At 45.7% G+C, this 25,880-nt stretch overlaps 1 protein-coding gene across 1 annotated transcript; it reads right to left on the reverse strand.

Annotated features, from left to right (window-relative positions):
• Window positions 1-1,190: 1,190 nt before the first annotated feature.
• On the reverse strand, window positions 1,191-24,723 carry LEPREL2 (leprecan-like 2). The gene is made up of 15 exons (XM_006862637.1): window positions 24,097-24,723; window positions 23,060-23,212; window positions 22,480-22,684; window positions 22,263-22,394; window positions 21,659-21,795; window positions 20,650-20,739; window positions 14,892-14,944; window positions 14,685-14,752; window positions 14,460-14,584; window positions 9,552-9,647; window positions 9,074-9,224; window positions 8,708-8,825; window positions 8,538-8,613; window positions 1,569-1,709; window positions 1,191-1,396 (listed from the first exon to the last, which is right to left on the reverse strand). Exons 1-15 carry the CDS (start codon window positions 24,607-24,609, stop codon window positions 1,232-1,234), a joined length of 2,223 nt encoding a protein of 740 aa, XP_006862699.1. The 5' UTR covers window positions 24,610-24,723; the 3' UTR covers window positions 1,191-1,231.
• Between the last annotated feature and the right edge of the window lie 1,157 nt (window positions 24,724-25,880).

A 25,880-nucleotide genomic window follows, 5' to 3' on the forward strand; every position in this document is an offset into this window, starting at 1 on the left:
CCTGTCTCTGGGGAGGGGTGGGAGCTATCGAGGGGAGCAGCCCCCACAACCAGCCTGAGAGGTTGATGGTTGACAAGGCGCTCCCCTGGTCAGTCTCTCAGCTGGCACAGATAAGCGCATCAGGGCCCTCGGGATTAGAGCAAAGCTGTGAGGATTTAAGGTTGGGGTTTGGAAGGGGTGCAAAGGGGCAGCAGCAACCACAGCTCCAGTAGCTCCCCCCAGGCCTAGCCCTCACTGCTGGTGATGATCTTGACAGTCAAGACCCACCTAACAAGTAGCACATGAGCCAGGAAACACCCAAATGTTGTTCCTTAACTCAGGGTGGTAGGGAAAGGTTGGGGTGACTATAGAGAGGGTGCAGGCAGGAGTTGAGATTAGGAGGGACTCATCTGGATAATCCTCCTCAACAAACCCCAACCAGCTGCCCTTAGATCTACTCTCTAGTAGGGTGGGGTGAGTACAGGGGATCCAGAGAGAAGGGTAGTAGGGCCAGTCCCTGCTGTGCAGGGAGAAAGAAGTACAAGTAGAGGCTAATGCCATCCCCTGCTTCCAGTCTAGAGAACCTGATCTCTGCCTCCCAAAACTCACCAGGTCCTGATGGGGCTGTGAAGGCACGGCTGCCTTGCACAAGCTCTGAGAGGGAAGGCAGGGCTTAGATTTGGAGACCCACAGAGCAGCTGTCAGGGGCTTGGGTGCATTTGCATGAGGGGAGCAGGTGGCTGAGATTTCCCTGACAAATCTCAGGCTTGAGTGGACCTGCCTCTGGGAGGCCTCAAAGACACCTGTCTCCTCCCAGACTAGCCACAGCCACAGCCACCCCCACCTCCAACAACCCTAGAAATCGTGATACACCCAACTGGGCCCCGGCTGAGGGATCTACTTGTTCTTTATTGCACAGGTTGGGAGGGGAACAGGCTTATCCTTCCCATCCCCCTCTCCTCATTGAAAGCAGTCAGTCAGTCCCCTGCTCTTTGCCATTTCTGTAGTGTCCTCTCTCTGTCCCAAGGCTGCAGATTGATCAGCTGGGGCCAGGCCTGGTGAGCTCTGGGCTAGTCTATGCAGTGTCCTCTGAAGCCTAGGTTGGGATGACCCTTGTGGATCCCAAGAAGGTGGGTGTGCAGACAGAACTCTTTGTTCTGCTCTGAATGTCACATGGGCTTCCAGTTGGTCTTGGTATTGAGGTAGCCCTTCACAGGTCACGGCCACTTCCTCAAGGAGCCAGCACAGCCCCTCACAGCTCCTCCCGGACCCGAGGCGGCTTCCCGGACTTGTCTTGGACCCGCTGAAGCCTGCGGTTGGGGGGTTCTGGGGCCGGGTCTCTGCTGGACATTTCTTCCTCCTCCTCTTCCTCAGTCTCCTCTGGCTCCTGTAGTAGCTCCTTGGCCTCTGCCCACTCCTAAGGGTGGTGGGAGAGTCTAGTCCAATTTCCTACAGTCGATCCCATCCCAAACACCCTCCCTGGGGTATGCCAGCCTTTGCCCCTCACTTGTGGACTTTCTCAATAGTTGCTCATCCACCCTTCACCCCCAGGAGAACCCACACCCCTTCCTATCCCTGAAAACCCTCACCTGTTCCCTGTGCTCAGGTGCCCACGTGTGCCACAGTGCCAAGGCGCAGCGCTGTCCCCTTGTCACAGCCCACACACCATGGGGATTCTCCCCACCGGAGCTGAAGGCCACGAGGCGTCCGCAGCGAGGACGAACCTGAGCCTGGGGATGGTGAGGGCAGGTTTAGCTCTAGGAGGCGTGGGCCCTCTTAGGGTGGGATGGAAGTGAGGGGGCACAGAGAGGGTCTACTCTCTTGCCCATCACTCGCCATTCCTTAATTCAGGCACCAGCTTGGGCAAACGGGAAACCAGCCTCAATCTGGAGATAAAAAATGCCAGAGGGAGTTTAGGGGGGAAGGGGCCTCCACCAAGGGTCTTCTGTTGATCTCCCCCTCCCTTCTGCCCTGGGTGCCCTGAATTTTCAACCTTTTGAACCAGAATGGGAAGAAATCTGAGGGTGTGGGTGCAGCCAGACCCTGGGCAGAAGAGGATAGGATTCTTGGAGACATTTTCCACCCTAAGGAGGACCTGGATTATCAGTAGCTGGATTGTTCTGAGTTGAAAACTTTTTTTTTTTTAAAGTTGGCCATGAAATTTTTATGAATAACAACAGAACATTATCTGATACATTGCTAGAAGATAAATACAACAGGTTGGAAGGCACTTAAAATACAATTGGGGAAGAGCTGCTTCTTCAAAGTAGAGTTGGCTTTAATGATCATTACATTAAAGCTCCATCCTTAGCATTAATGAGCTGAAATGGACTGGTATGGTTCACCACGCCAGAAACAAAAAATTGAAAAAGAATGTCATCATATCCATTGTCAAAAAGCATTGAAGTACAATGCTGTTTGTGATAGGACCATATCCATACACCCAAAAGGAAGACCAGTCAACACCAACATTATGTAAATTTACACACCAACCACCAAAGCCAGTGATGATAAAATTAAAGACTCCACCAACCCCTCCAGCCTGAAACCAATCAAACATGCAATGAAGATGCACTGGTAACCACTGGCGACTGGAATTTGAAAGTTGGAAACAAAGAGGATGGATCAGTAGCTGGGGAACATGGCCCTGGTAAGAGAAACAGAGAAAAGATTAAAGATGTCAAGACCCCACTCTGCCTACATCCACAATGAACACTCATGGACGCAGCAGTCAAGAAACCAAACAATACACTGAATCAAACAAATCTGCTGCACAAGACCTCCCCAAAGTGTTCAGAAGCAAACATGTCACCTTGAGGACCAAGGTGTGCCTGACCTATATCACGGCACTTTCAATCATCTCATATGCATGTGAAGAATGCACAACAAATAAGGAAGACTATAGAAGAATCAATACTTTTGAATTATGGTGTTGGAGAAAAATATCCAACGTACCATGAGCTGCCAGAAGAACAAATCTGTCTTGAAAGAACCACAGCATAGCCAGAATGCTAATTGGAAGCCAGCATGGCTAGACTTGGTTTCTGGATCTTTGAACTAGTTGTCAGGAGGGACCAGTCCCTGGAGAAGGACATCATGCTTGATAAAGAGGAAGGTCAGTAAAAATGAAGAGGAATCAGTCAGATTCCTTTACACTAATAAAGACAGCTTTGAAAAGGAAACCAGGAAAACAATACCATTTACAATAGCCATCCAAAAGATGAAATACTTAGGAATATAAATCTAACCAAGGAAACAGAAGACCTATACAAAGAAAAGTTCAAAACACTACGACAAGAAACCAAAATAGATTTACAAAAATAGAATAATATACCATGCTCATGGATAAGAAGACTTAACATTGTGAAAATGTCAACACTACCCAAAGTAACCACCACTTGTCTGTCAGTTTGTCGTACTGTGGTGGCTTATGAGTTGCTGTAATTCTGAAAGCTATGCCACCAGTATTTTAAATACCAGCAGGGTCACCCATGGTGGACAGGTTTCAGATGAGCTTCCAGACGAAAAGAGACTAAGAAGAAGGAGTGATGAACTACTTCCGAATATTTAGTCACTGAAAACCTTATGAACAACAGGGAAATATTGTCAGATATAATGCTGGAAAATGAGCCCCTCAGGTTGGAAGTCACTCAAAATGCGACCGGGGAAGAGACGCCTCCTCAAAGTAGAGTTGACTGTGATGACGCAAATGGAGTAAAGCCCGCGGGACCTTCATTTACTGATGGGGCACAACTCAAAATGAAGAGATACAGCTATAAACATCCATTGAAAATTGGAACATGGAATGTATGAATTATGAATCTGGGAAAATTGGAAGTTGTCAAAAATGAAATGGAATGCATAAACATCAATATCTTAGGCATTAGTGAGCTGAAATGGACTGGTATTGGCCATTTTGAATCTGAGGACCACATGGTTTACTATGCCGGGAATGACAAATTGAAGAGGAATGGTGTTGCATTCATTGTCAAAAAGAACATACTCCAGATCAGTCATGAGGTACAACGCTGTCTGTTATAGGATAATATCCATGTGCCTACAGGGAGAACGAGTTAATACTACTATTATTCAAATTTATGCACCAACCACTAAAGCCTGTGAGGATGAAATAGAAGAATTCTACCAACTTCTTCAATCTGAAATCAATCAAACATACAATCAAGATGTATTGATCATTATTGGTGATTGGAATGCAAAGGTTGGGAGCAAGAGGAAGGATCAGTAGTTGGAAAATATGGCCTGGGTGATAGAAATGATGCTGGAGATTGCATGATAGAATTCTGCAAAATCAATGATTTGTTCATTTCAAATACCTTTTTTAGACAGCATAAGAGATGACTATACACATTGACCACACCAGATGGAATACATAGAAATCAAATTGACTACATCTGTGGAAAGAGACGAGGGAAAAGCTCCATATCATCAGTGCAAACAAGGCCAGGTGCAGACTATGGAACAGACCATCAATTACTCATATGCAAATTCAAACTGAAGCTGAAGAGAATGAAAACAAGTCCATGAGAGCTTGAATATATCCCACCTGAATTTAGAGATCATCTGAAGAACAGATTTGATACATTAAACACTAAAGAACGAAGATCAGAAGAGTTGTGGATGACATCAAGAACATCATACATAAAGCAAAAAGTCATTAAGAAGACAAGAAAGAAGGAAAAGGTCAAAATGGATGTCAGAAGAGACACTGAAACTTGCTCTCCAGCATAGAGATGTTAAAGCAAATGGAAGAAAAGAGGAGGCCCAAGAGCTGAACAGAAAATTTCAAAGATCAGCTCAAGAAGATAAAGCCAAATATTACAACAAAATGTGCAAAGATCTGGAATCAGAAAACCAAAAAGGAAGAACACGCTCAGCATTTCTCAAGCTGTGGGTACTGAAGAAAAAATTCATGCCTTGCTTTTCGTTATTGAAAGATTCTCTGGGCAAATGATGCAGAAAGTATCAAGAGAAGATGGAAGCACTGAGTAGTATCCTATCTGCCTAAGCAGGGCTGATGAAAGGAAATGAGGATAGGTCTCTTGTGATACAATAGTGAATAATTGTTATCAGGACTGATTGTGAGGGTTGGAAATGCAAGGAGGGGAGTGATTAACTTTTCGGTCTAGGAGCGGAGGTCCCTGGGACCTACAATGGAGAAGAGCGGAGAATGGGACCCTACCCAGAGAAGCAGTGATGCCAGAGATGGAGGCAGAGATGATGAGGTGGAGAGATGGAGCAGCTGGGGACTTTAGGCCCAGAGAGGGAGAGGTGCTGTGTGCTGATGACCAGGGTGCAGGCTTGTAGTGTAAACCGTTTGATTGGTTAATGATGCATGGAGGGGATTGTAACCATGGCAATGAAACGATGTATGATAGAATGAATGTAAAACTAATGTTCTCCCATGTAAACAATCACATAATTCACAATAAAACATTTAAAAAAAAAAATCCATTGACAACTAGTCAATTCCAACTCAGAGCAACCCTATAAGACAGGGTAGTTTGGAACACTGAAAATAAATAAGTATTTGGTAAATTAAGTATCTCCAAAAGCATATATTTTATAGTGAAATATTTAAAGAAATTAGTGAAACTGATTTGGAATCACCATGATTAAAATATGACTAAATAATTCAATACTTAAAAAAAAAAAAGAGAGAAGATGGAAGAAATACACAGTTGCTGTACCAAAAGGAACTGGTTCATGTTCAACCGTTTCAAGAGGTAGCTTATGATCCAGAGCCAATGATACTGAAGGAGGAAGTCCAAGGTGCATTGAAGGAACTGGCAAAGAACAAGGCACCGGGAATTGATGGAATAAAAATTGAAATCTTTCAAGAAAGTGAGGTGGCACGGGAGGCACTCACTCATCTCTGCCAAGAAATTTGGATGACAACTATCTGGCCCTCTAATTGGAAGAGATCTGTATTTGTGCCCATTCCAAATAGAGGTGACCCAAAGGAATGTGGAAATCATCAGACAATCTCTTCCCCATGTAAAGTTTTACTAAAGATAATATAGAAACATCTGCAAGCATACATTGACAGGAGAACTTACAGAGGTTCAAGCTGGATTCAGAAGAGGCCGTGGAACAAGGGATATCATTGCTGATGTCCCATGGATCTTGACTGAAAGCAGAGAATATCAGAAAGACGTTTACCTGTGCTTTATTGACTATGCAAAGGCTTTCGATTGTGTGGATCATGAAAAGCTATGGACAACATTGCAAAGTATGAGTATTCCGGAACACTTAATTGTGCTCATGAGGAATCTGTACTTGGACCAAGAGGCAGTAGTTCAAACAGAACAGGGGAACACTGGATGGTTTAAAATTAAGAAAGGTGTGCGACAGGGTTGTATTCTTTCACCATACTTATTCAACCTGTATGCTGAGCAAATCATCAGAGAAGCTGGGTTCTATGAAGAAAAACGTGATATCAGGATTATAGGAAGACTCATTAAGAACCTGTGATATGAAGATGATACAACCTTGCTTGCTGAAAGTGAAGAGGACTTGAAACATTTACTGATGAAGATCAAAGAGCACAGCCTTTGGTATGGATTACATCTCAATGTAAAGAAAACAAAAATCCTCAGCACTGGACCAATAAACAACATTCTTATCAATGGACAAAAGATTGAAGTTGTCAAGGACTTCATTCTTCTTGGATCAACTATCAATACTCATGGAAGTAGCAGTCAAGAAACGAAACGATGTATTGTATTAGGCAAATCTGCAGCACAAGACCTTTTGAAAGTGTTGAAGAGCAAAGATGTCAGCTTGAGGACTAAGGTGTGCCTGAACCAAGCCTCTCATATGCATGTGAAAGCTGGACAATGAATAAGGAAGACCATAGAAGAACTGATGATTTTGGTTATGGTGTTGGAGGAGAGTATTGAAAATGCCATGGGCTGCCAAAAGAACAAACAGATCTGTGTTGGAAGAAGTGCAGCCAGAGTGCTCCTTGAGGCCAGGATGGCCAAACTTCGTCTCTCATGCTTCGGACATATTGTCAGGAGGGACCAGTCACTGTAGAAAGATGTCATGTTTGGTAAGGTGGAGGGTCAGAGAAAAAGAGGAAGATCCCCAACGAGATGGATTGGCAAAGTGGCAGCGTTGATGGACTCAAGTGTGGCAACTAGTGAGGTTGGCCCAGGACCAGGCAATGTTTCATTGTGTTGTGCATAAGGTCGCTATGAGTCGGTACCAACTCGATGGCACTTAACAACAACAACAACAACCCAAAGTAATCTGTGGATATAATGCAATCCCAATCCAGATTCCAACATCTTTCTTTAAGGAGATGGAAAAACTGATTACTAACGTTATACGGAAAGAGACCTTGGATAAATAAAGCATTACTTAAGAAGAACAAAGTGGGAGACCTCTCACTTACTGATCTCAAAATTTACTACACAGCCACAGTGGTCAAAACAGCCTGGTACTGGTACAGTGATAGATATAGAAATCAATGGAACAAAATTGAGAACCCAGAAATAAATCTTTGACAAAGGAGGAGATAAATGAATAAGACAAAGTATTGTTGTGAAGTGCTGTGGAGTTGCTTCCAACTCAGCAACCTTGTATAGAGTTTCTGAGACTGTAAACCTTTGCGGGAGCAGAAAGCTGGTGGGCCTGAAATGTTGACCTTAAGGTTTACAGACAAGTTCTTATCTTACAGAGCCAATGCATCCAGTCAGAGCATTGTTGTTAAGTGTCGTCGAGTTGGTTCAAACCCATAGCAACCTTGTATAGGGTTTCCAAGAGGCAGCTGGTGAGCTTGAACCGCCAACTTTGTGGTTCAAGCCAATCTTGCAGTCCAGCTCATTATCCTGCAGCGCCATACCAAGATGCTAGTCAGAACATTAGGCCATTAGAAGTTACTGCCTCTCTTTACCTACTCAATTCTAGTCCCTGGTTTCTACCTGCTACTCTCCACAATCCAGGAGTAGGGAGAAAGTAATAATGGCACCTAATTTATAAACTGTCTATTATTGGACTCTTGGTGTGGCATTGGAGGATAAGCACTGGACTGCTAACTACAAGGTTGGCGGTTCAAACCCACCAGCTACTCAAGAAACCCTATACAGGATCACTATGAATTGGAACTGACTCGATATGAATAAATTATGGGGCAATTTGGAACAATAAATTATTCATTCTTTGAGCTGTATTATCTACTTCACTTCTTTCACTAATAGCCCTTTAAAATAGGTACTATTATTATCATTCCATTTAGGAATCTGAACCTCAGAAAGGTTAGGAACCCAAATCTGAACTCAGGTCTAGATGACCCAGCAGTTGACTGTCAACTACAATGTTCATCTTGCTTTGAGGAGGAAGGAGTATTTTCAATCTTCCCAAATGCCTCAGGTCCTGATCACAGAGAAGTTACAAGGAAGGCTGGAGGTCCAGAGGGGAAAGGGTTAAAGTGTCCCCAACCATTTCCCTGCATTTGCCTCTGAGAAGCTTCTGTTTTGAATCCTGACCCTAGAGCTGACTACCTGTCACCCCACCCCCCAACTCCGCCCACATACCGTGACAGTGAGGGCGTTGGGCTCTGTGAAGAACAGGTCCCCACCCTGGAAGTCATCGTTGAGGTAGAGGATTCCACTGCGCAGGGAGGAAGACAGGAGGCAGTGAGACCCTAGCATGGGCCTGCTTTATGGGAAACTTCTCCCTGCTGGTTCCGGGAGAGGCCACCCACCTGTAGTCACGATAGGTGTAGGCTGGGGGCTCCCGCCAGCACTCTCCGGTGTCAGGGTCCAGAACACAGTTGTCTGCGTGCACTGGGTGACTCAGGTCCATGCGCTGCTCTTGCTCGCCTAGATGCAAAGGGGCCTGATTAATGCCTCCGTGCCCCATGCACACCCAACGGCTGCTCTGTGGGCCCACAAACATGGCAGCTTCCTGGGTCACAGCTGTTGAATAAGCCAGGCTCTCAATTGAACAAAGGAGTTAGGGTCTTCCTGGAGTTAGGGCAGAAGCCCACCCTAGTTGGGGTGCTGAGGGTGTGCAGTGCCAGACAGGGGTGTGAAGTTAGGGAGGAGCAGCTGGGGTCCCTGGCAGTTACCTTCTATGGCGCTGCGGCATACCAGGTGTGTGAAGGACAGGTGCAGGGGCCGCTCTGGAGAGAAGTAGGCCTCCGTCAAGGTCCGAACACGCTCACTCACTTCCAGAAGCAGCTTAGCACCCTGCCTGCCCACAGTCCCAGCCTGGGCCAACTGCAGAGGGCAAAAGGAAGGGCAGGACAGGCATGTGATAATGGCGGGGGTGGGCTCGGGGTGTCCCAGTCCTAGCCCCTGCCCTATTTCCACTGTTTTCCACAATGGGTTTGGAGACTCTCATCAACCAGCTCTCTCCCTCAGTCCAAACAGATCCCTCCCTCACCTTAGGACAACACCCCTTCCCCAGGGCTGGACTAACAGCTCAGATACTACTCAGTCCTAGGAACTCCTCCACAAGGAGGCCCAGGCCCTGGTGCCCAGCCTCCTGCACACACTCTTCCTCAGGTATGCACAGCAGACCAGGACACAGGTGCCTCCTCTTACCTGTGCAGCCTTGAGTACTGTGAGCCCCTCAAAGCGTTCATGGCGGGTATGAGGGGAGCGGCGGCCACGATGGCCAGACCTGGCTCCAGCTGCATCCTAAACGGAAAGAATTTACTTCAGAGTCACTCACCCAGCCCACTTCACTGCCCATGGGTCATCAGATCTTCTTCCTGGCCCTCCCACTCCCTGGAAGTGACCATGAGCCCTCACAGCCCTCCTGTGACTCCTTTTCCTGAGTTCCTGCCCTTCCCCCTAGAACGACTACCTCCATGGCAGTCTGTATTGTCACTCTGGTAAAGGTTTGAAATTTACTCACCAAGGGGACTGAGGACAGAGCTTTCCACACTGGGGAGGGAGCTTGGGCAGGGTAAGGACAACTGGGGATGAGGCAGGAAGACCTTGACCAACCATTCATCCCTGATTCACAAATGAGCTAAGAAGAGAAGACTCTCTCTAGAAACAGACCCTCAACAGGGATTTGACATCAGGCCAGGTCCAGGCTGGAAGTTAGGCAAACAGCATCTGTCAGAGTATCATTCTGGCCTCTTCTCACTTGACATTCTCTTGGTAAACCTACAGAGCCCATGCTTCAACTTGTTGATACTGAGTCCCAAATATACAACCACATAAAGAACCCTCACCACTTGAGTGCTTCCCACTATTTGGATGTCTAGAACTAGGGTCGTTCCCTTCCATATTCTTCATTCGACTTTTTGAATCTCAGTTAAAGTATCACTACCTAGTTAAGGTATCACAATCTCAAAAAACTCATCTTTGAGAGACCACCTAGTCATCTGATCTTCTATTCTATTCATTCATTCAACAAATTTGTACTGAGTGCCTACTACGAGCCAGGCACTGTTCTATGCACTGGGGATAGAACTGTGAACAAGACAAAAGTCCCTGCTCTCATGGAGCTTATATTTTGAGATAAAAATTGAAAAAGTAACAGGCAACTTAGACACTGGCTACCTAAAATGAGGGGGCAATAAAGGTATGAAGTGACTGGCTTACAAGGTTTCAAGAGGGAGTTTAGTTTAAGAGGGTGTCGGGGAGAAAGAGTCCCCACTGAATAGTTTTCACCTTGTCTAGATGGGTCTGGTGAAAAGAGATGGGGATAAGATTCTTATGATTCAATAGTAAGTAATTGTTATCATGACTAATTGCGACTGTCACAATTGTAAAGGTAGAAGTTTTGCATCAAAAACAGGGGAGTAGTTAATCTTACAGTCCAGAAACAAAGGACCCTAGGACCATCAAGGGAGAAGATCACAAGTGGAATGCGAGACCTTATCCAGAGAAGCAGCGACACCAGAGATGGAGGCAGAGATGGGGACATAGAGGGAGCAGCTGAGGACTCTAGGTTCATGGGAAGAGAGGGACTGAGAGCTGGAGGCCAGGAGGTAGACTTGCAGAATGTGCCCTTTGGTGATTTAAATTATTATATATGCTTGAGTGTTTTTAAAAAAAAAAAAAAGAGAGAGAGAGCTAAAGTGAATAGAGAGAAATACTGTTATCTGATAGTACATGGAGGGGATTATAATCATTGTAATGAAACAAGATACATGATTTGTTAAATGCAAAACTGGTGATCTGCCCTGTAAACTTTCACTCAATTCACAATAAAAACTTAAAAAAAAAGAAAAAGAAAAAGTACACATGGAAGACCAACTGGACTTAGTCTATCCTAGACAGAATATTTTTGTGAAAATCAACAACTATACAGATCACGCTGATCCACAGCCAGGGTTAAAATCCACTGAGTTAGAATCATGACAAGAAAACAAGTGGTTCAACTAGTTTCTATCCTGCACCTCAATTTGTATTCAATCTTGCAATAAATCTTGTTTCACACTGGAAAAAAATCTTTTTAAGTAAATAAGTAAATGAAAAAATCAAATCAGATGGTGGTCAATGCTATGAAGAAACTTTTAATAGAGTTATAACCTTGAGAGTACTCAGGCAGGGGCAAGGAGCTGCTAATTGGGGAGGTGACATCTCAACTGAAACCTAATGATAATAAGGAATCACCTGAGATTTGCAGATGAAACAGCAATTGTAAACACCTTGAGGCTAGATCTTAATATGATCAAGAAACAGAATGAAAGTCTGATATCTGGGAGTTATATTTGACTCCACCTTCCCATCATCCTTTACATAGATTTAACCCTTAATTTATTGATCTTTGATCTTCTAAGCATTTCTCACTTGTTCGCTTCTCTCCATCTTCTTGAAATGAGACAGTGCTGCTCTGACCTCTCCCCAAGTTTCCTCTGCTTCTAGTCTTTCCTCTCCCATTGTATTCTATATCTGCTGTCATCAAGTCATTCCAACTCATAACAAGAACTGTTTCTTAGGATTTCAGAGACTGTAAATCTTTCACCTCATCTTTCACCCACAGAACTACTGATGGATTTGAACAGACCTTGCACTTAGCAGTCCAATGCTTAACACATTATGCCACCAAGGCTCCCACAAAAATCAACTCCTCCTTAAATCCTTCAATAGCTGTCCAAACTGCCATTGAGTCCTTTTTGGTTTAGAGCAACCATAGCATTTCCAAAGCTGTAAATCTGTATAGGAGCACACTGCCACATCTTTCTCCTGGGGCACCGAGAATGAATTTGAGCTGGCCAGTCAAGCATTTTAACCTCATGCCACAGGGCTCCTTCAATAGTTGTCCACCATTTACAAATGAAGCCCAGCTCCTTGGTGTCTACAGAAGGTTCTTCACCATCTCTCTAATGCAGCCTGATGGTAAAGGGAGACCTAACACTTGCTGAGCACTATGTTTTCCTAAGAGTTTTACTATGTACTAACTAATTAATTTAACATTCACAAAAGTCATGACAAAAACACTATTATTGCCTCTATTTTGGTGGTGGTGCTGTGGAGTCGGTTTCAACTCATAGTGGCCCTGTACAGGGTTTCCGAGGCTATAAATCTTTACAGGAGCAGAATTCCTCATCTTTCTCCTGTGGAACAGCTGGTAGTTTCAAACTGCTGATCCTGAGGTTCACAGTTCGATTCATAACCCCTACGCTACCAGAGCTCCAACTTTTTATTTTACAGATGAGGAAAGTAGGTTCAGAGAACTTAAAACAAATTGCCCAAGGTCACAAAGGTGATAATGACTAGAGTTGGCCCATGCTCTTAATCCCTACATTCAATTACAGTTCCTATAATGCATCATATTCTTCTTTCGTTTTTTATTCTTAAGATAAAGAGAAATTCACTTTTCTTTCAAATAGAAGAGCCTAGCAGTAGGCAGCCTAAGGCTAAAACAGTTATGCATAGTGTCAGGGACACAGATTTTGGATTTACTACTCTGTTGTCTGCTGCATATGATTTCTGTCTTACAGTCCAAAGTGGCTGCTCAAGTGTCATCATATTCACATTCTAACTAACAGAAAGAAAACAGGGACAAGAAGCAGGGGACAAAGATACTTGAAAACTATCTTATAAAGATATTTATAGGAAGCTGCCACACATTAGTGTTTATTATAGTACATTGAGAGTCCTGGTGTGGTACTGTAGGATAAGCACTGGACTACATGGTTGGTTTGAACCACAACGTTGGCAGTTCAAACCCACTAGCTGCTCCTTGGAAACCCTATACAGGTGACTATGAGTTAGAACTGACCTGATCGCACTTAACAACAATAGCAATAGTACACTGGCCAGAACTTAGTTGTTGCTGCTGCTAAGTGTCATCAAGTTGATTCCAACTCACAGTGACCCTGTGTAGGGTTTCCAAGAAGAGGCTGGTGGGTTTGAACCACTGACTTTGCTTTTAGCAGTCCAGTATTGCTTATCCTACAGTGGACATCAAGACGTCATAGAGACTAAGAAATAACTAAACTTTCAGCTAACCGAGGACTGTTGTTATTGTTAAGTGTCATCAACTCAGTTCTGACTCATAGCGACCCTGACAGGGATGGGGAACACTTGGCCCTCAGACCATATTAAGGCCTGCAAAATCATTTGGTCTGGCCCTGCCAAGGCAACTGCAGTTCCAACTATCACATCTGTTGTTGTTATGTGCTGTGGAGTTGGTTCCGACTCATAGAGACCCTGTACAGCGTTTCCAAGGCTATAAATCTTTACGGGAGCAGAAAGCCTCATCTTTCTCCCACGGAACAGCTGGTAGTTTCAAACTGCTGACCTTGCGGTTCACAGCCTGATTCGTAACCACTACGCTACCAGAGCGCCTTAGCTATCACATTAGGGGTGAGTTAATTAAATAAGCAAATATAGTAAGTTAATTTTAAAGTTGATAATCTTGTATGACCCATGAATGATGTTATAAATTTTGGCAGAAAAAAGGTTCCCTACCAGCTGCTCCTCGGAAACCCTATACAGGGTCGGAACTGACTTGACAGCACTTAACAACAACAACAACAACCCCTACTGTATAGGGTTTCTGAGGCTGTAAATCTTTGTAGATGCAGAAAGTCTCCTTTTTCTCCCGTGGAGCAGTTGTTGGGCTCACAGTCCAGTGCTCATCCTACAGAGCCATTGTGCTCCCCAAGGAAATTCACCATTTTTCATGCCTTCGTATTTTTTTGTTTTGTTTTACCCCTGTCACTTTCTAGGAGTCCTGGAGTGGCACTGTAGGATAAACATTAGATTACTAACCACTAGGTTAGCAGTTCAAACCCACCAGCTTTTCCTTGGAAACCCTATATAGGGTCGCTATGAGTCAGAACCGACTCAACGTCACTTAACAATAACAATCACTTTGTAACAACACTTCTTTGTAAAAAACATCCACTTCATGGTCAGTTCAGTCCTAGTGAGAGTTAGCACAGTGCCGAACAGGGGGCAACTTGGTCAGGAGCCAGGGAGTGGCAGCTGTGTCTGAGGGTCCCTACAGATGAAGGTCCATCTACTCACTAGTCTTCTTACCTTGGCCAGCTGCAGCAGCACCCCACACTCGGCTGGGGTGAGCAGTCCATCCAACACTGCTCGCTCTGAGCCATTCAGCTGCCTTGAATCCTGGGTCAGGGTCACTCCCTCAAGGAGAAGGACATCTGAAGAGAGGGACAGGAAGGAGGTGGTTGGACATCCCCTGAAGGCAGGCTCAGCAGTACCTGGCAGCCCCCAGGCCCTCAGATTCCTCTAGAAACTCACCCTTCCAGTGGATCAGGGGCTTTGGTTGTAGAGGCTCATCGTCCCAAGGCCTCTTCTCCAGATCCTCTCTCAGGGGTGAGAGACATGCTCAGTGGATGCACAGGGCAGTATAGATAGATCCATCTTCCCCAGAACCAACATGCCAGCAACCCTTTCCCCCACTTTCCAGCTCAGACCAGGCCCCTCCCACCACAGAGCATCTCCTACCTGAGCTTCTCTCTAAATGCCTCAGGGATGAAAGCCTTTGGGGTCCAGGGGTCCTGGGACAGTCAGGAAAAACTCCATCACCTACCACCCACGTCTAGCCCCTGGGCTCCTTGACATTGACTCTGTACTATCACATGAAGGTCCTCTTTCATCCAGGGGGAAAGGGAGTGGTGGGAAAGGCCTGGACTCACTATCAGGGTTCTGGGCTCTGGATCGTTATCATAACAACAACAACAAAACAACTTAACATAGTTTTCATTATTTGCCTGGTGCTATTCTAACAATTCTGAAGTCCTGGTGTGGTGTTGTGGGTTAATGCGCCAGACTGCAAAGCCGTTTGAACCTCAAGGTTGGTGGTTCAAGCTCACCAGCTGCTCCTTGGAAACCCTATACAGGGTCGCTATCGACTTGAAAGCATTTAACAACAACAACAATTCTAGGAATTCTAGGAATTTAAAGAGCTCTGGTAGCATAGTGGTTACAAATCAGCTGCTAACCTCAAGGTTAGTTGTTTGAAACTACCAGCCATTCCTCGGGAGAAAGACGAGGCTTTCTGCTCCCATAAAGATTTACAGCCTTGGAAACCCTGTATAGGGTCTCTGAGTCGGAACCAACTCCATGACACATAACCACCACCACCCTCCTAAGAACTTACATAAAGAAATAGAATTACCATTCAATAGTCAAACCAGTCCTATGAAATAAGTAGTATTAATGCGCCCATTTTAAAATGAAGGACTCTGAACATTTAAATGAATATGTATTTTTTGTTTTGTATGTGAATATCAAATATTTTTGCTTTGTTCATTTGTGAAATATAATATGTAAAACGGAAGCCACAGAGAGGAACTGTTGTTGCAGAAAGGGGATTGTAATCATTGAGATGCAACAAAGCGTATAATTTGTTGAATGTAAATCTGATGATCTTGTCTGTAAGCCTTCACTCAATTCATAATAAAACGTTAAATAAATAAATAAAACGAAGGACTGTCAGATCACATGGCTAGTAAGTGACACAAATGGAATTTGAACTGGCTTCAGAATCCATACTCTCAACCAGTGGTTCTCAACCAAGGTGATTTTGCCACCCCGAGAGAAGTCCTGGTGTAACGTCAGTTAGTGTGCTGTACTGCAAGGTGGATTTGACCACAAGATCATCGGTTCAAGCTCACCAGCTGCTCCTGGGAAACCCACTACAGGGTATCTATGAGTTGTTTAACAACAGAGGACATTAGGCAATGTTTAGAAACAGTTTTGATTGTCACGATGTAAGTGGTGCTGTTGACATCTACCAGATAGAGGCCAGGGATGCTGCTAACCATCCTACCTTGCATAAGACAACCACCAAAATCCTCCACCCCCAACCACCAACAAACAGTTATTTGGCCCAAAATGTCAACAGTGTACAGAAACCTTGCTGTATGCTATAGATAACCTCTGCCCTTTAGTTTCCTCTTGTGACAACAGGAGTAATAAAAGCAGAAGAGCCTTCCATGTTGTTGTTAGATGGCATCAAGTCGATTCTGACTCATAGTTACCCCACGTGACAGAGCAAAATTGCCCCAGAGGATTTTCTATATTCTTTACAGGAGTAGATCGGCAGGTCTTTCTCCCGTGGAACAGCTGGATAGGTTTGAACCTTTAAGTTAACTGTTGTACCAACAGGGTTTCTTGAGCCTTCCATACTTTACATCAAATGACAGAGTTTCAATGGCCATATGTGATAGGTATTCTAAGTTTGTTGTTAAGTGCCATCGAGTCGGTTCCAACTCACAGTGACCCTGTATAGGGTTTCTGAGGAGCAGCTGGTGGGTTTGAACTGCTGACCCTGTGGTTCACAGTTCAGTGCTGATCCCAGAGTGCCACACCAGGAGTCAAGTAAGGAAATAGAGGTTAGGGAATGTTACGGTCCAGAGCTTATCAATGGCAGAGTAGTGACTGGCATTCAGTCCTACATGACCATGTCTATAAAACTGGATGACAGACTCCCTCTAACCCTCACAAAACCAAACCCACTGCCATCATGCCATTGAGTCAAGTCCTATGCACAGCAGAACCAAACATGGCCTGGTCCTGTGCCATCCTTACAACTATGATTATATTTAAGCCCACTGCTGCTGCCATGTGTCGATCCATTTAACTGGGAGTCTTCCTCTTTTTTGTTGACTTTACACATTACCAGTCCTTTCCAGGGACTGGGCCTTCCTGATAACATGTCGGAAGTCTGAGAGATGAAGTCTCACCATACTGGCTTCTAAGGAGAATTCTGGCTGCTCTTCTTCTAAGACAGACTTGTGCTTCTGGCAGTCCATGGGACTTTTTTCTTTTTCAACACCAGAGTTCAAATGCATCAGTTCTTCTATGGTATTCCTTATTCATTGTCCCAACTTTCACATGCATATGAGATACTGAAAATACATACCATGACTTGGGTCAGGCACACCTTAGTCCTCAAACTGGTATCTCTGCTCTTTAACCCTTTATAGAGGTCTTATGTAGCAAATGTGCCTAATGCAATAAGTCATTTGCTTTTTTTGTGAGTGTTGATTGTTGAACCAAGCAAAATGAAGACTTTGACAACTTCAATCTTTTCTCCATTTATCATGATGTTATTTATTGGTACAGTTGTAAGGATTTTTGTTTCCTTTACATTTTTGAGGTGCAAACCGAAATTCTGAAGACTGTAGTCTTTGATCTTCATTAGTATGTAGCAAGGTTGTATCATCTGCATATCGCAGGTTGTTCATGAGTTTCCCTCCAATCCTGATGCCGCGTTCTTCATATAATCCAGCTTCTCAGATTATGTGCTCGGCGAATGACTGAATAGGTATGGTGAAAGGATACAACCCTAGTGTACACCTTTCCTGATTCTCATTCATTCAGTATCTCCATGCCGCTTGGTCTATTTGCAGGTTCTCATGAGCACAGTTAAGTTTTCTGGAATTCCCATTCTTTGCAATGTTATCCATAGTTTGTCATGACCAGTTGAAAGTCTTTGTATAGTCAATAAAGCACACAAAAAACATATTTCTGGTATTCTCTGCTTTCAGTCAAGATCCATCTGATGTCAGCACATTACCAGTCCTTTCATGCCCTCTTATGAATTCAACTTGAATTTCTCACAATTTCCTGTTTCCTGTTGCATCCATTTTTAAATTATCTTCAGCGAAATTTTACTTGCTAGTGATAACAATCATATTGTTTGATGATTTCCACATTCTGCTGGGTCACCTTTCTTTGAAACAGGCACAAATATGGATTTCTTCCAATCGGTTGGCCAGGTAGCTGTCTTTCAAATTTCTTGACATAGATGTGCCTCCAGTGCTGCATCAGTTTGTTGAAAGATTTCTATTTGTGTTCTGTCAGTTCCTGGAACCATGTTTTTCGCTAATGCCTTCAGTGTAGCTTGGACTTCTTCCTTTAGTTCCGTCGGTTCTTGATCATATGTCAGCTCTGGAAATGGTTGAACACTAACCATTTCTTTTTGGTGCAGTGACTGTGTATTCCTTCCATCTTCTTTTGATTCTTTCTGTTTCATTCAGTATTTTGCCTATGGAGTCATTTAACATTGTAAGTTGAAGCTTGCATTTCTTCAGTTCTTTCTGCTAGGCATGTTCTTCCCTTTCGGTTTTCTAACACCCGGTCTTTGCAAATTTTCATTATATTACTTTGTCTTCACAGGCTATCCTTTGAAATTTTTTGTTCACCTCTTTGACTTATTCATTTTTTCCACTAGCTTTAGCTTCTCTATGCTAACAAGAAAGTTTCAGAGTCTCTTCTAACATCCATTTTTGTATTTTCTTTCTTTCTTATCTTTTTAAAGACCTTTCCCTTTCTTGCTGTATGATGTTTTTAATGTTTCTTCTGGTTTGCAGTCTTTAGTGTCTAATGCATCAAATCTGTTCTTGGGATGGTCTCTAAATTCAGGTGGGATGTATTCAAGGTCATATTTTGGCTCTCATGGACTTGTCTTAATTTTCTTCAACTTCAACCTAACTTGCAAATGAGCAACGCAAGGTCTGCTCCACAGTCAGTCCCTGGCCTGGTTTTGGCTGATGATATGGAGCTTTTTTACCATCTTTTCTCACAGATGCAGTCAATTTGATTATTGTGTCTTCCATCTGGTGAGGTCCAAGTGTTATAATTGCCTTCTATATTGTTTTAAAAAGGTGTTTGCAATGAACAAATTGTTGGCCTTGCAAAAATTCTATCACACAATCTCTAGTATCACTTCTAGCACCAAGGCCATACTTTCCAACTATTAATTCTTCCTCTTTGTTTTCAGCTTTTGCATTCCAATCACTAGTAATTAATCACAATGCATCTTGACTGCGTGCTTGATCAATTTCTGACTAAAAAAGTTGGTTGTTGTTGTTGTTAAGTACCGTGGAGTCGGTTCTAACTCATAGTGACCCTGCACAGGGCTTCCGAGGCTGTAAATCTTTACGAGAGTAGAAGGCCTCATCTTTCTCCCGCGGAACGGCTGGTAGTTTCGAACTGCTGACCTTGAGGTTAGCAACCCGATACGTAACCACTACGCTACCAGTAGAACCCTTCAATTTCATCATCACCGGCTTTAGTGGTTGGTGCATAAATTTCAATAATAGTGATATGAACTAGTCTTCCTTGTTGTTAAGTGTCATCGAGTCAGTTCCAACTCATAGTGACCCTGTATAGGGTTTCTGAGGAGCAGTTGGTGGGTTAGAACTGCTGACCTTGTGGTTCTAAGTCCAGTGCTGATCCTACAGTGCCATACCATGAGTCCGATCTTCCTTGTAGGCATATGGATATTTTCCTATCATAGATAGCATTGTACTTCAAGATAGAACTTGAAATGTTCTTTTTGAAGATTACTGCAATACTATTCCTCTTCAATTTGATGTTCCTGGCATACTAACCCATACGATTGTCTGATTCAAAATGGCCAATACCAGTCCTTTTCAGCTCACTAATGTCTGGGTTATTGATCTTTAAGTGTTCCATTTTATTTTTAACAACTTCCAATTTTCCTAGATTCATACTTCGTACATTCTAGTTCTGATTATTAATGAATGTTTGCAACTGTTTCTCCTCATTTTGAGTTCTACTTCATCAGAAAATGAAGGTCCCTAAAGCTTTGCTCCATTCAAGTCATTATGGTCAATTCTACTTTGATAAAGCAGCTCTTCTCCAGTGAGATTTTGAGTGCCTTCCAACTTGAGGGGCTCATATTCCAACACTATATCTGACAGAGCTCCACTACTATTCATAAAGTTTTCATCTTCTGGTACTATTTCTGATAATGTTCCACTGCTAGTCATTTCAGCGGCTAACCATTCAGAAGGGGTCAGCCTCTCTTTCTTCCTAGTCTGTCTTAGTCTGGAAGAGTCACTGAAACCTGTGTACTATTAGGTGACCCTGCTGGTATTTAAAATACCAGTGGCATAGCTCCCACTATCACAGTTACATGAAAGTCACCACCACAAACTGACAGATGAGTGGTGGATATAAATGTAAACCATCCCCCACCACACCCCCCCAAAAAAAAATCCCACTGCCATTGAGTCAATTCCAATTCATAGAAACCCTTTTTAGGGTTTCCAAGCCTCATCTTTCTCCTAAGAAGCAGCTGGTGAACTTGAACTGCTGACCTTGTGATTAGCAGTTCAGTAGTCCAGCGTTTATCCTAAAGTGTCACCAGGGTTCCTACGGCATCCCTATTATCTTGGGAGCATTCAGGGGTGGGAAGGTGTAATGGGAGAAAATGGGGGTTACTCACAGGATCCTTGAAGCTGGTCCCCAGGTGCTCCATGGCATAGTAGAGCTGCCTCTTCTCCCCTAGGGATCGCAGGATGAAACGCTGGATGTCCTGAGCAGGGGGGCAGGATAGTAGGAAGAAGATATGAGACAAGATGTTAAGTGGGGCAGGGTAGTTAAAGCTGGAGGACAGCCGGGCAGCCCCAGGTTTTTAGAGACTGCCTGCCCCTAAACCCTCACTGTGCCTCTCCATTCAACCTTCCTTCTTCAATAGTTGCAGTGTCTGGGTTCACATGGGTGGAGGCAGGTATGTATGTGTGTGAGTACTTGCTGTGTATGCATGGGTATGAGAAGGAGCAGAAAGTGGACAAGCAGGAGAGGACTGGGGTTGGGGATGGACTCGAAAGTACAGTCTGAAATGGGGAGCAAGGAGTTGAGACAGAAGTCAGATGTGGGATTAGGGACTGGAATATTCTGGTAAGAGATCATGTTATAAATTAAATGTGTCTCCCAAAATATGTGTTGGAATCCTAATCCCTGTATCTGTTGATGTCATTTAATGTAATGTACTTACCTTACATCTAATGTAATAAAATGTAATCACTTTCCATAATGTAATGTAATAAAAAAGTTTAGATCATGTCGGTGTACAGTGGTTACTAAACCTAATCACTTCTGAGTTACAAAAAGAGCAGATTAGACATAGAGGCATGCACTCATGGTTGGAAAGAGAGATTCCATGTGAGGATCTAATTCAAGAAACTAAGGTATGGTGTTAAGCAAGGAACCAACATGGCTGAGACCCTGTTTTGGACTTTTACCCTCTGGAATTCTGAGAAAGTAGTTCTACTCTTTAAAGTTACCCATTTGTGTAACAGCATCACCAGGTAACTCAGATAGACCAGAATGGGGTGGGGGGGGAGGGGGGAGGGGACAGAAGGAGAAGGGGGTGTCCAGGTCCAGGTTATTTCTCAAGTAAATTTGTTTGATTTAGGGTTACTTCCAATGGGGCACATGGGGAGAAGGGTCACCTCTCTTGGTCCAAGTCCTGGTCTTGGCTCTCCCAGCTGGGCCTGGTACCGGTTCAGAGAATTCTTTGCAGACTCATCCTCCGGGTAGAAGAGCAGGACACTCAGGACATTTTCCATAGCCTGGGACAGATTCCCTACTGAAGATGGAGTAATGGGGTGGGATTGGGGGATGGCAGTGATTTTTGGGTAGAGGCAGAGACAGGTGGACAGAGGCAGAGCTGTAGAAGATGGTCTCCCAATGCCAACCAATTCTAACAGCCCCCTTCCCACCTGGCAGACATGCTCATCCATTGCTTCTTTCAATAGCTTACTCAAACATACCTTCGCTGGGTAGAGTTCAAAGAGGAAGAAGAGGAGAAAATAAAGGAAGGGTAGAAGGAGCCCTCCTGAATGTTTCACAACGGCACCAAAGAAGGAGAGCAATTAGAGTCTTCCTGAAGTGATGGTCCCCATGGAACCCTGACAGTAAAACTACAGATCCTGAGACAGATGGGAGGGGTGGAGACAGGAGGCTCAGGATGACATCAGGGGCAGATCGGCATTACCCCCTCCCCCACCATTTTCAATCCCAGTCACCTCAAGAGCACACCCTTCTACAACTGACCCTGAGCATAGGCCTCATGCAGCCATCTCAGCTGACTGGGAAGGAAGTCGGGGACAGGTGAGCTTCGACCAGGACGTGTGGCCATGTCCTCCACACAGCGCTGGCGGCACTGTAGGATCCGAATCCAATGCCCTGCAAAGGACATATATGAGCCATTACACTTGTGTGTGATCCTCCCCTTGGAATTTGGAATCTCTACACACTCCTAGCCCCTTACCTGCAATGGCCTCATAGAGGCCCCCCTGGTTCCCGGTGCCTTCTTTCTCTTCAATTTCCTCTCCTTGCTGCTCTTCAGGGCTCTCACAGCCAGCCCTGCAGCATTCCAGCTGGACCAGGCTCTCCTGCAGGGCCTCCTCCAGTCTGGGCAGTGCCAGTCCTGCCTCCTGACGCCCCAGAAGCTCCAGGCCTGCGTCATAGGCTGCCTGTTGGGGAGGGGTGATCAATCACCTGAGATCCTGGGGGTAACATACATGGTTGTGAAATAGAAGGGGAGTGCAGTGTTGGTCTCATTTGGGGCATGGAATCAATCATGCCCCTCTTCACCTTAGGGAAGGCAGGGGTGGGCATAATAATACTAATAAAAAAATCAAAATGAATCAGTATCTGAGAACACCCAGCATTAGTAACCATCTAGGAAGGAAACTGAGCCCTGGAGTGGGACTCTCCATCCAAGGTCACCAAAGACCTGAACCCAAGTCTACTGATACCCAAGCTGTACAGGGCCACCATCATGTGAGGCCAGTGAATCTAGCCAGCCTAAGGCTAGGGGCAGGCAGAACTAGGGCTGAGGCTCTCACCCAGTGTGGGGGCGTCTCCAGGTCACGGAAGCTCTGGGGATGAACTCCAGACATTCGGCGGTACTTAGCCATGTCCTCTCGCATCTGTATGTGTGTTGGGTTGGCTACAAAAAAGGTGTGTGCTGCAGCAGCTGCCAGGTCCAACTTCTTCATCTGAGTGAAGGGATGATGGAGTCAGTACCCTGAGGTAGGGGTGTCAGACCTCTGCCCTGCTACCAGCCTTCCCAGACCAGACACTCTGGGACAGTCACTGGCGCCTCTGTAAGACTCATCAGTCAGAATGGCCCCACCCTTCATCCTCCAGACCCCTTAGAAACCAGCATGCTAGGACTCTCAGGAATCTGGTATCTAAGGAATGGGGGCCTGAAGACCAGAGTGCAAGGGGCAGAGGAGCCTCATGGTCTCAGTTTGGAAGACAAGGTGAAAGTGATGGATAAGTGGGGGAGACCTGAGCGACGAGCAAAACTCGCAGATCTCTAGGACCCTGAACTGAGGTATGTGGAACCAGTGCCCTCCCATCCCCACCTCCAGCCACGTAGGCAGCAGCAACTAATACCAGTAACTGAGCAGCGTGTACCCCCTCATCCCTAGAAAAGCCAGCCTCTGGGAGCCTTCAGCCTAGCGCTTTTTTCTTTTATAATCTTAAAGGGTTCACGCAGTCCCCAAGAAAAGGCTAATTCAAACCATCTCCCTTAAACTTCCAGTCCTCTGGCAGGTTTCGCCCTCGTCTCTCCGCTGCATTTTAGTCACCTCCACGTTGATTAAAATGATATTTAAGGGCCGTCTATTCCGCCCCGCCCGTGAGTTCTCCCGTTCTAGCTTTGCTCACACCCTCCTTAGGCTTTCCCTTTGCCTTCATCTCCAGAGATTCTCGGCTTGGTCTACAGAGGACTTATTCACTGTAGAGGGCCGCGTACGCCCCCACCACCCCACCCCAGTCCCTGATACCAGCATTCTGCCCTCTCGTGGTGAGCTCCAAGTAGGGCAGGGAGTTGGATTATGCTGGGAACCCCGAAACCACCCCAATGGGCCCGCACCTGGTAATAGGCTCTCTGTAGGTAGTTGTAGGGCTCCCGGCGGCGGAAGGCGTCCCGGAGTGCGTTCCCCACGCGGAGCTGAGCCGCACCCCCGGGGCCGAGCCTCCGCGCAGCGCACTGGGTCAGGCACTCGGCTCGGCGAAGCGCGGCGCGGAGGAGCAGCCGCTCCCAAAAGCCGGACGCCTGCCGGGGTCCGGACTCGGACCCTGGGATGTCGAAAAACACCTCAGGGAGCGCGGCCCCCGGCTCGGCCGCGCATCGCGCCCCGCAGTCCTGCCGCGTGCGGCCCAGCTCCTTCTGGCTTCGCATCGCCTCCCGCAGTAGCGCCACCGCGGGCGCCCAAGCCCCGGCCGCGTAGGCGCGCAACCCATCCGCGTAGAGCAAGTCCGGTGCCTGCGGGGGTGCCCCCGGGGACAGCGGGGCCAGACCTAGGAGCTCAGGGGGCCCCGGGGGCTCAGGAGATCCTGGGGGTGGCAGCAGCAGCAGCAGTAGCAACCGGAGAAGCCGGAGCATGGTGCCAGAGCCCCCGGCCGGCAGCCGAAAGAAAATACGGAGAGTGGAGGGAGAGGAAACGAGGAAAGGAGGAAAGGGGGAAAAGGGGAGGGAGGGAGGGAAAAGGAAGACGAGATGGAGGGGAGGAGGGAGAGGAAGAGAGGGAATCAAGGAGACCAAAGCGACAGATGAGGCCGTTACTGAACCCTGGGAGAGGCCGATGTGAGAAGAGAGAGAATCCGAGGGAGCCTCGGTGCCGGGGCCCTTGCCGGCGCCGAGTGGGGAAAGTGGTTTTTAAGATAAGTGGGTGTAGTATGAAACGGGAAACAGAAAGTGGAGAGCGACTAGCAAAAAGTGAGGAACTGGAGCAGGCCTGGAGCCCTGGAGGGCGGAGTGAGGATCGTGCTTGGAATCTTTGACTGCAGCCAGAAGCTCTTGGTGCGGTGGTGTGGATGTAACTACTGGGGCTAAGCTTCCCTAAACTGTTGGTCTCAGGAAAAGGGGGCGGGGGATGCCACCCCTCCCCTACACACACTGTTAAGAGAAAGAACTCGCTTTAGAATGCGGCATGGAATTGGGAAACTCCAGTCCCCTGGCACCAAGTATGGCTCAAACCCCATCCCAGAAAGTGAGCTCTTGGATGGATTCGGGGGATGGGAGACATTTAGGGCTTTGGGAATAAGCCGCACACTAAATCCACCTCCACAGATCTGAACAAATGTCCCTCAAACCCCAAACCAGCAAACTTAAGCATCTCCCCATGGCCCCCTCCGTCAGCATATGTTCTTATAAGCCTATAACTGTATGTCTATAGGTTTCAGTTTGTGTAATCATTTCTTCATGTGCCTTTCTGTGCCTCTAAAAATGGTGTGGTGGGGATGTCTGGCCTCTTCCTACTTCACAAGGGAAGAACAATCTTTTCGAATCAACAGCTCAAAACTTATTCCTATGAAGCAGAGGTCAGACATACATGCCTCCTATCTATCGCCAGCCTGTTTACTAATTCCTATACCTAGGGAAGGAGCTCTGTTAGCGTAGTGGTTATAAATTGGGCTGCAAACCGCAAGATCAGCAGTTCGAAATCACCAGCTGTTCTGCAGGAGAAAGATGAGGCTTACTGAGTAGCTCCGTAAAGATTTACAGCCTCAGAAACCCTGTTCAGGGTTCACGGCACTTAACAACAACATAGCACCTAGGGAGTCCTAGCCTAGAGCTGTAGGATAAGTACTGGACTGCTAACTCAAAAACTGGCAGTTCAAAACCTACCAGTTGCTCCTCCTGTACAACAACCA

This window comes from Chrysochloris asiatica, unplaced genomic scaffold, assembly GCF_000296735.1.
Source record: "Chrysochloris asiatica unplaced genomic scaffold, ChrAsi1.0 scaffold00050, whole genome shotgun sequence".
NCBI classification, from domain to species: Eukaryota; Metazoa; Chordata; class Mammalia; order Afrosoricida; family Chrysochloridae; genus Chrysochloris; species Chrysochloris asiatica.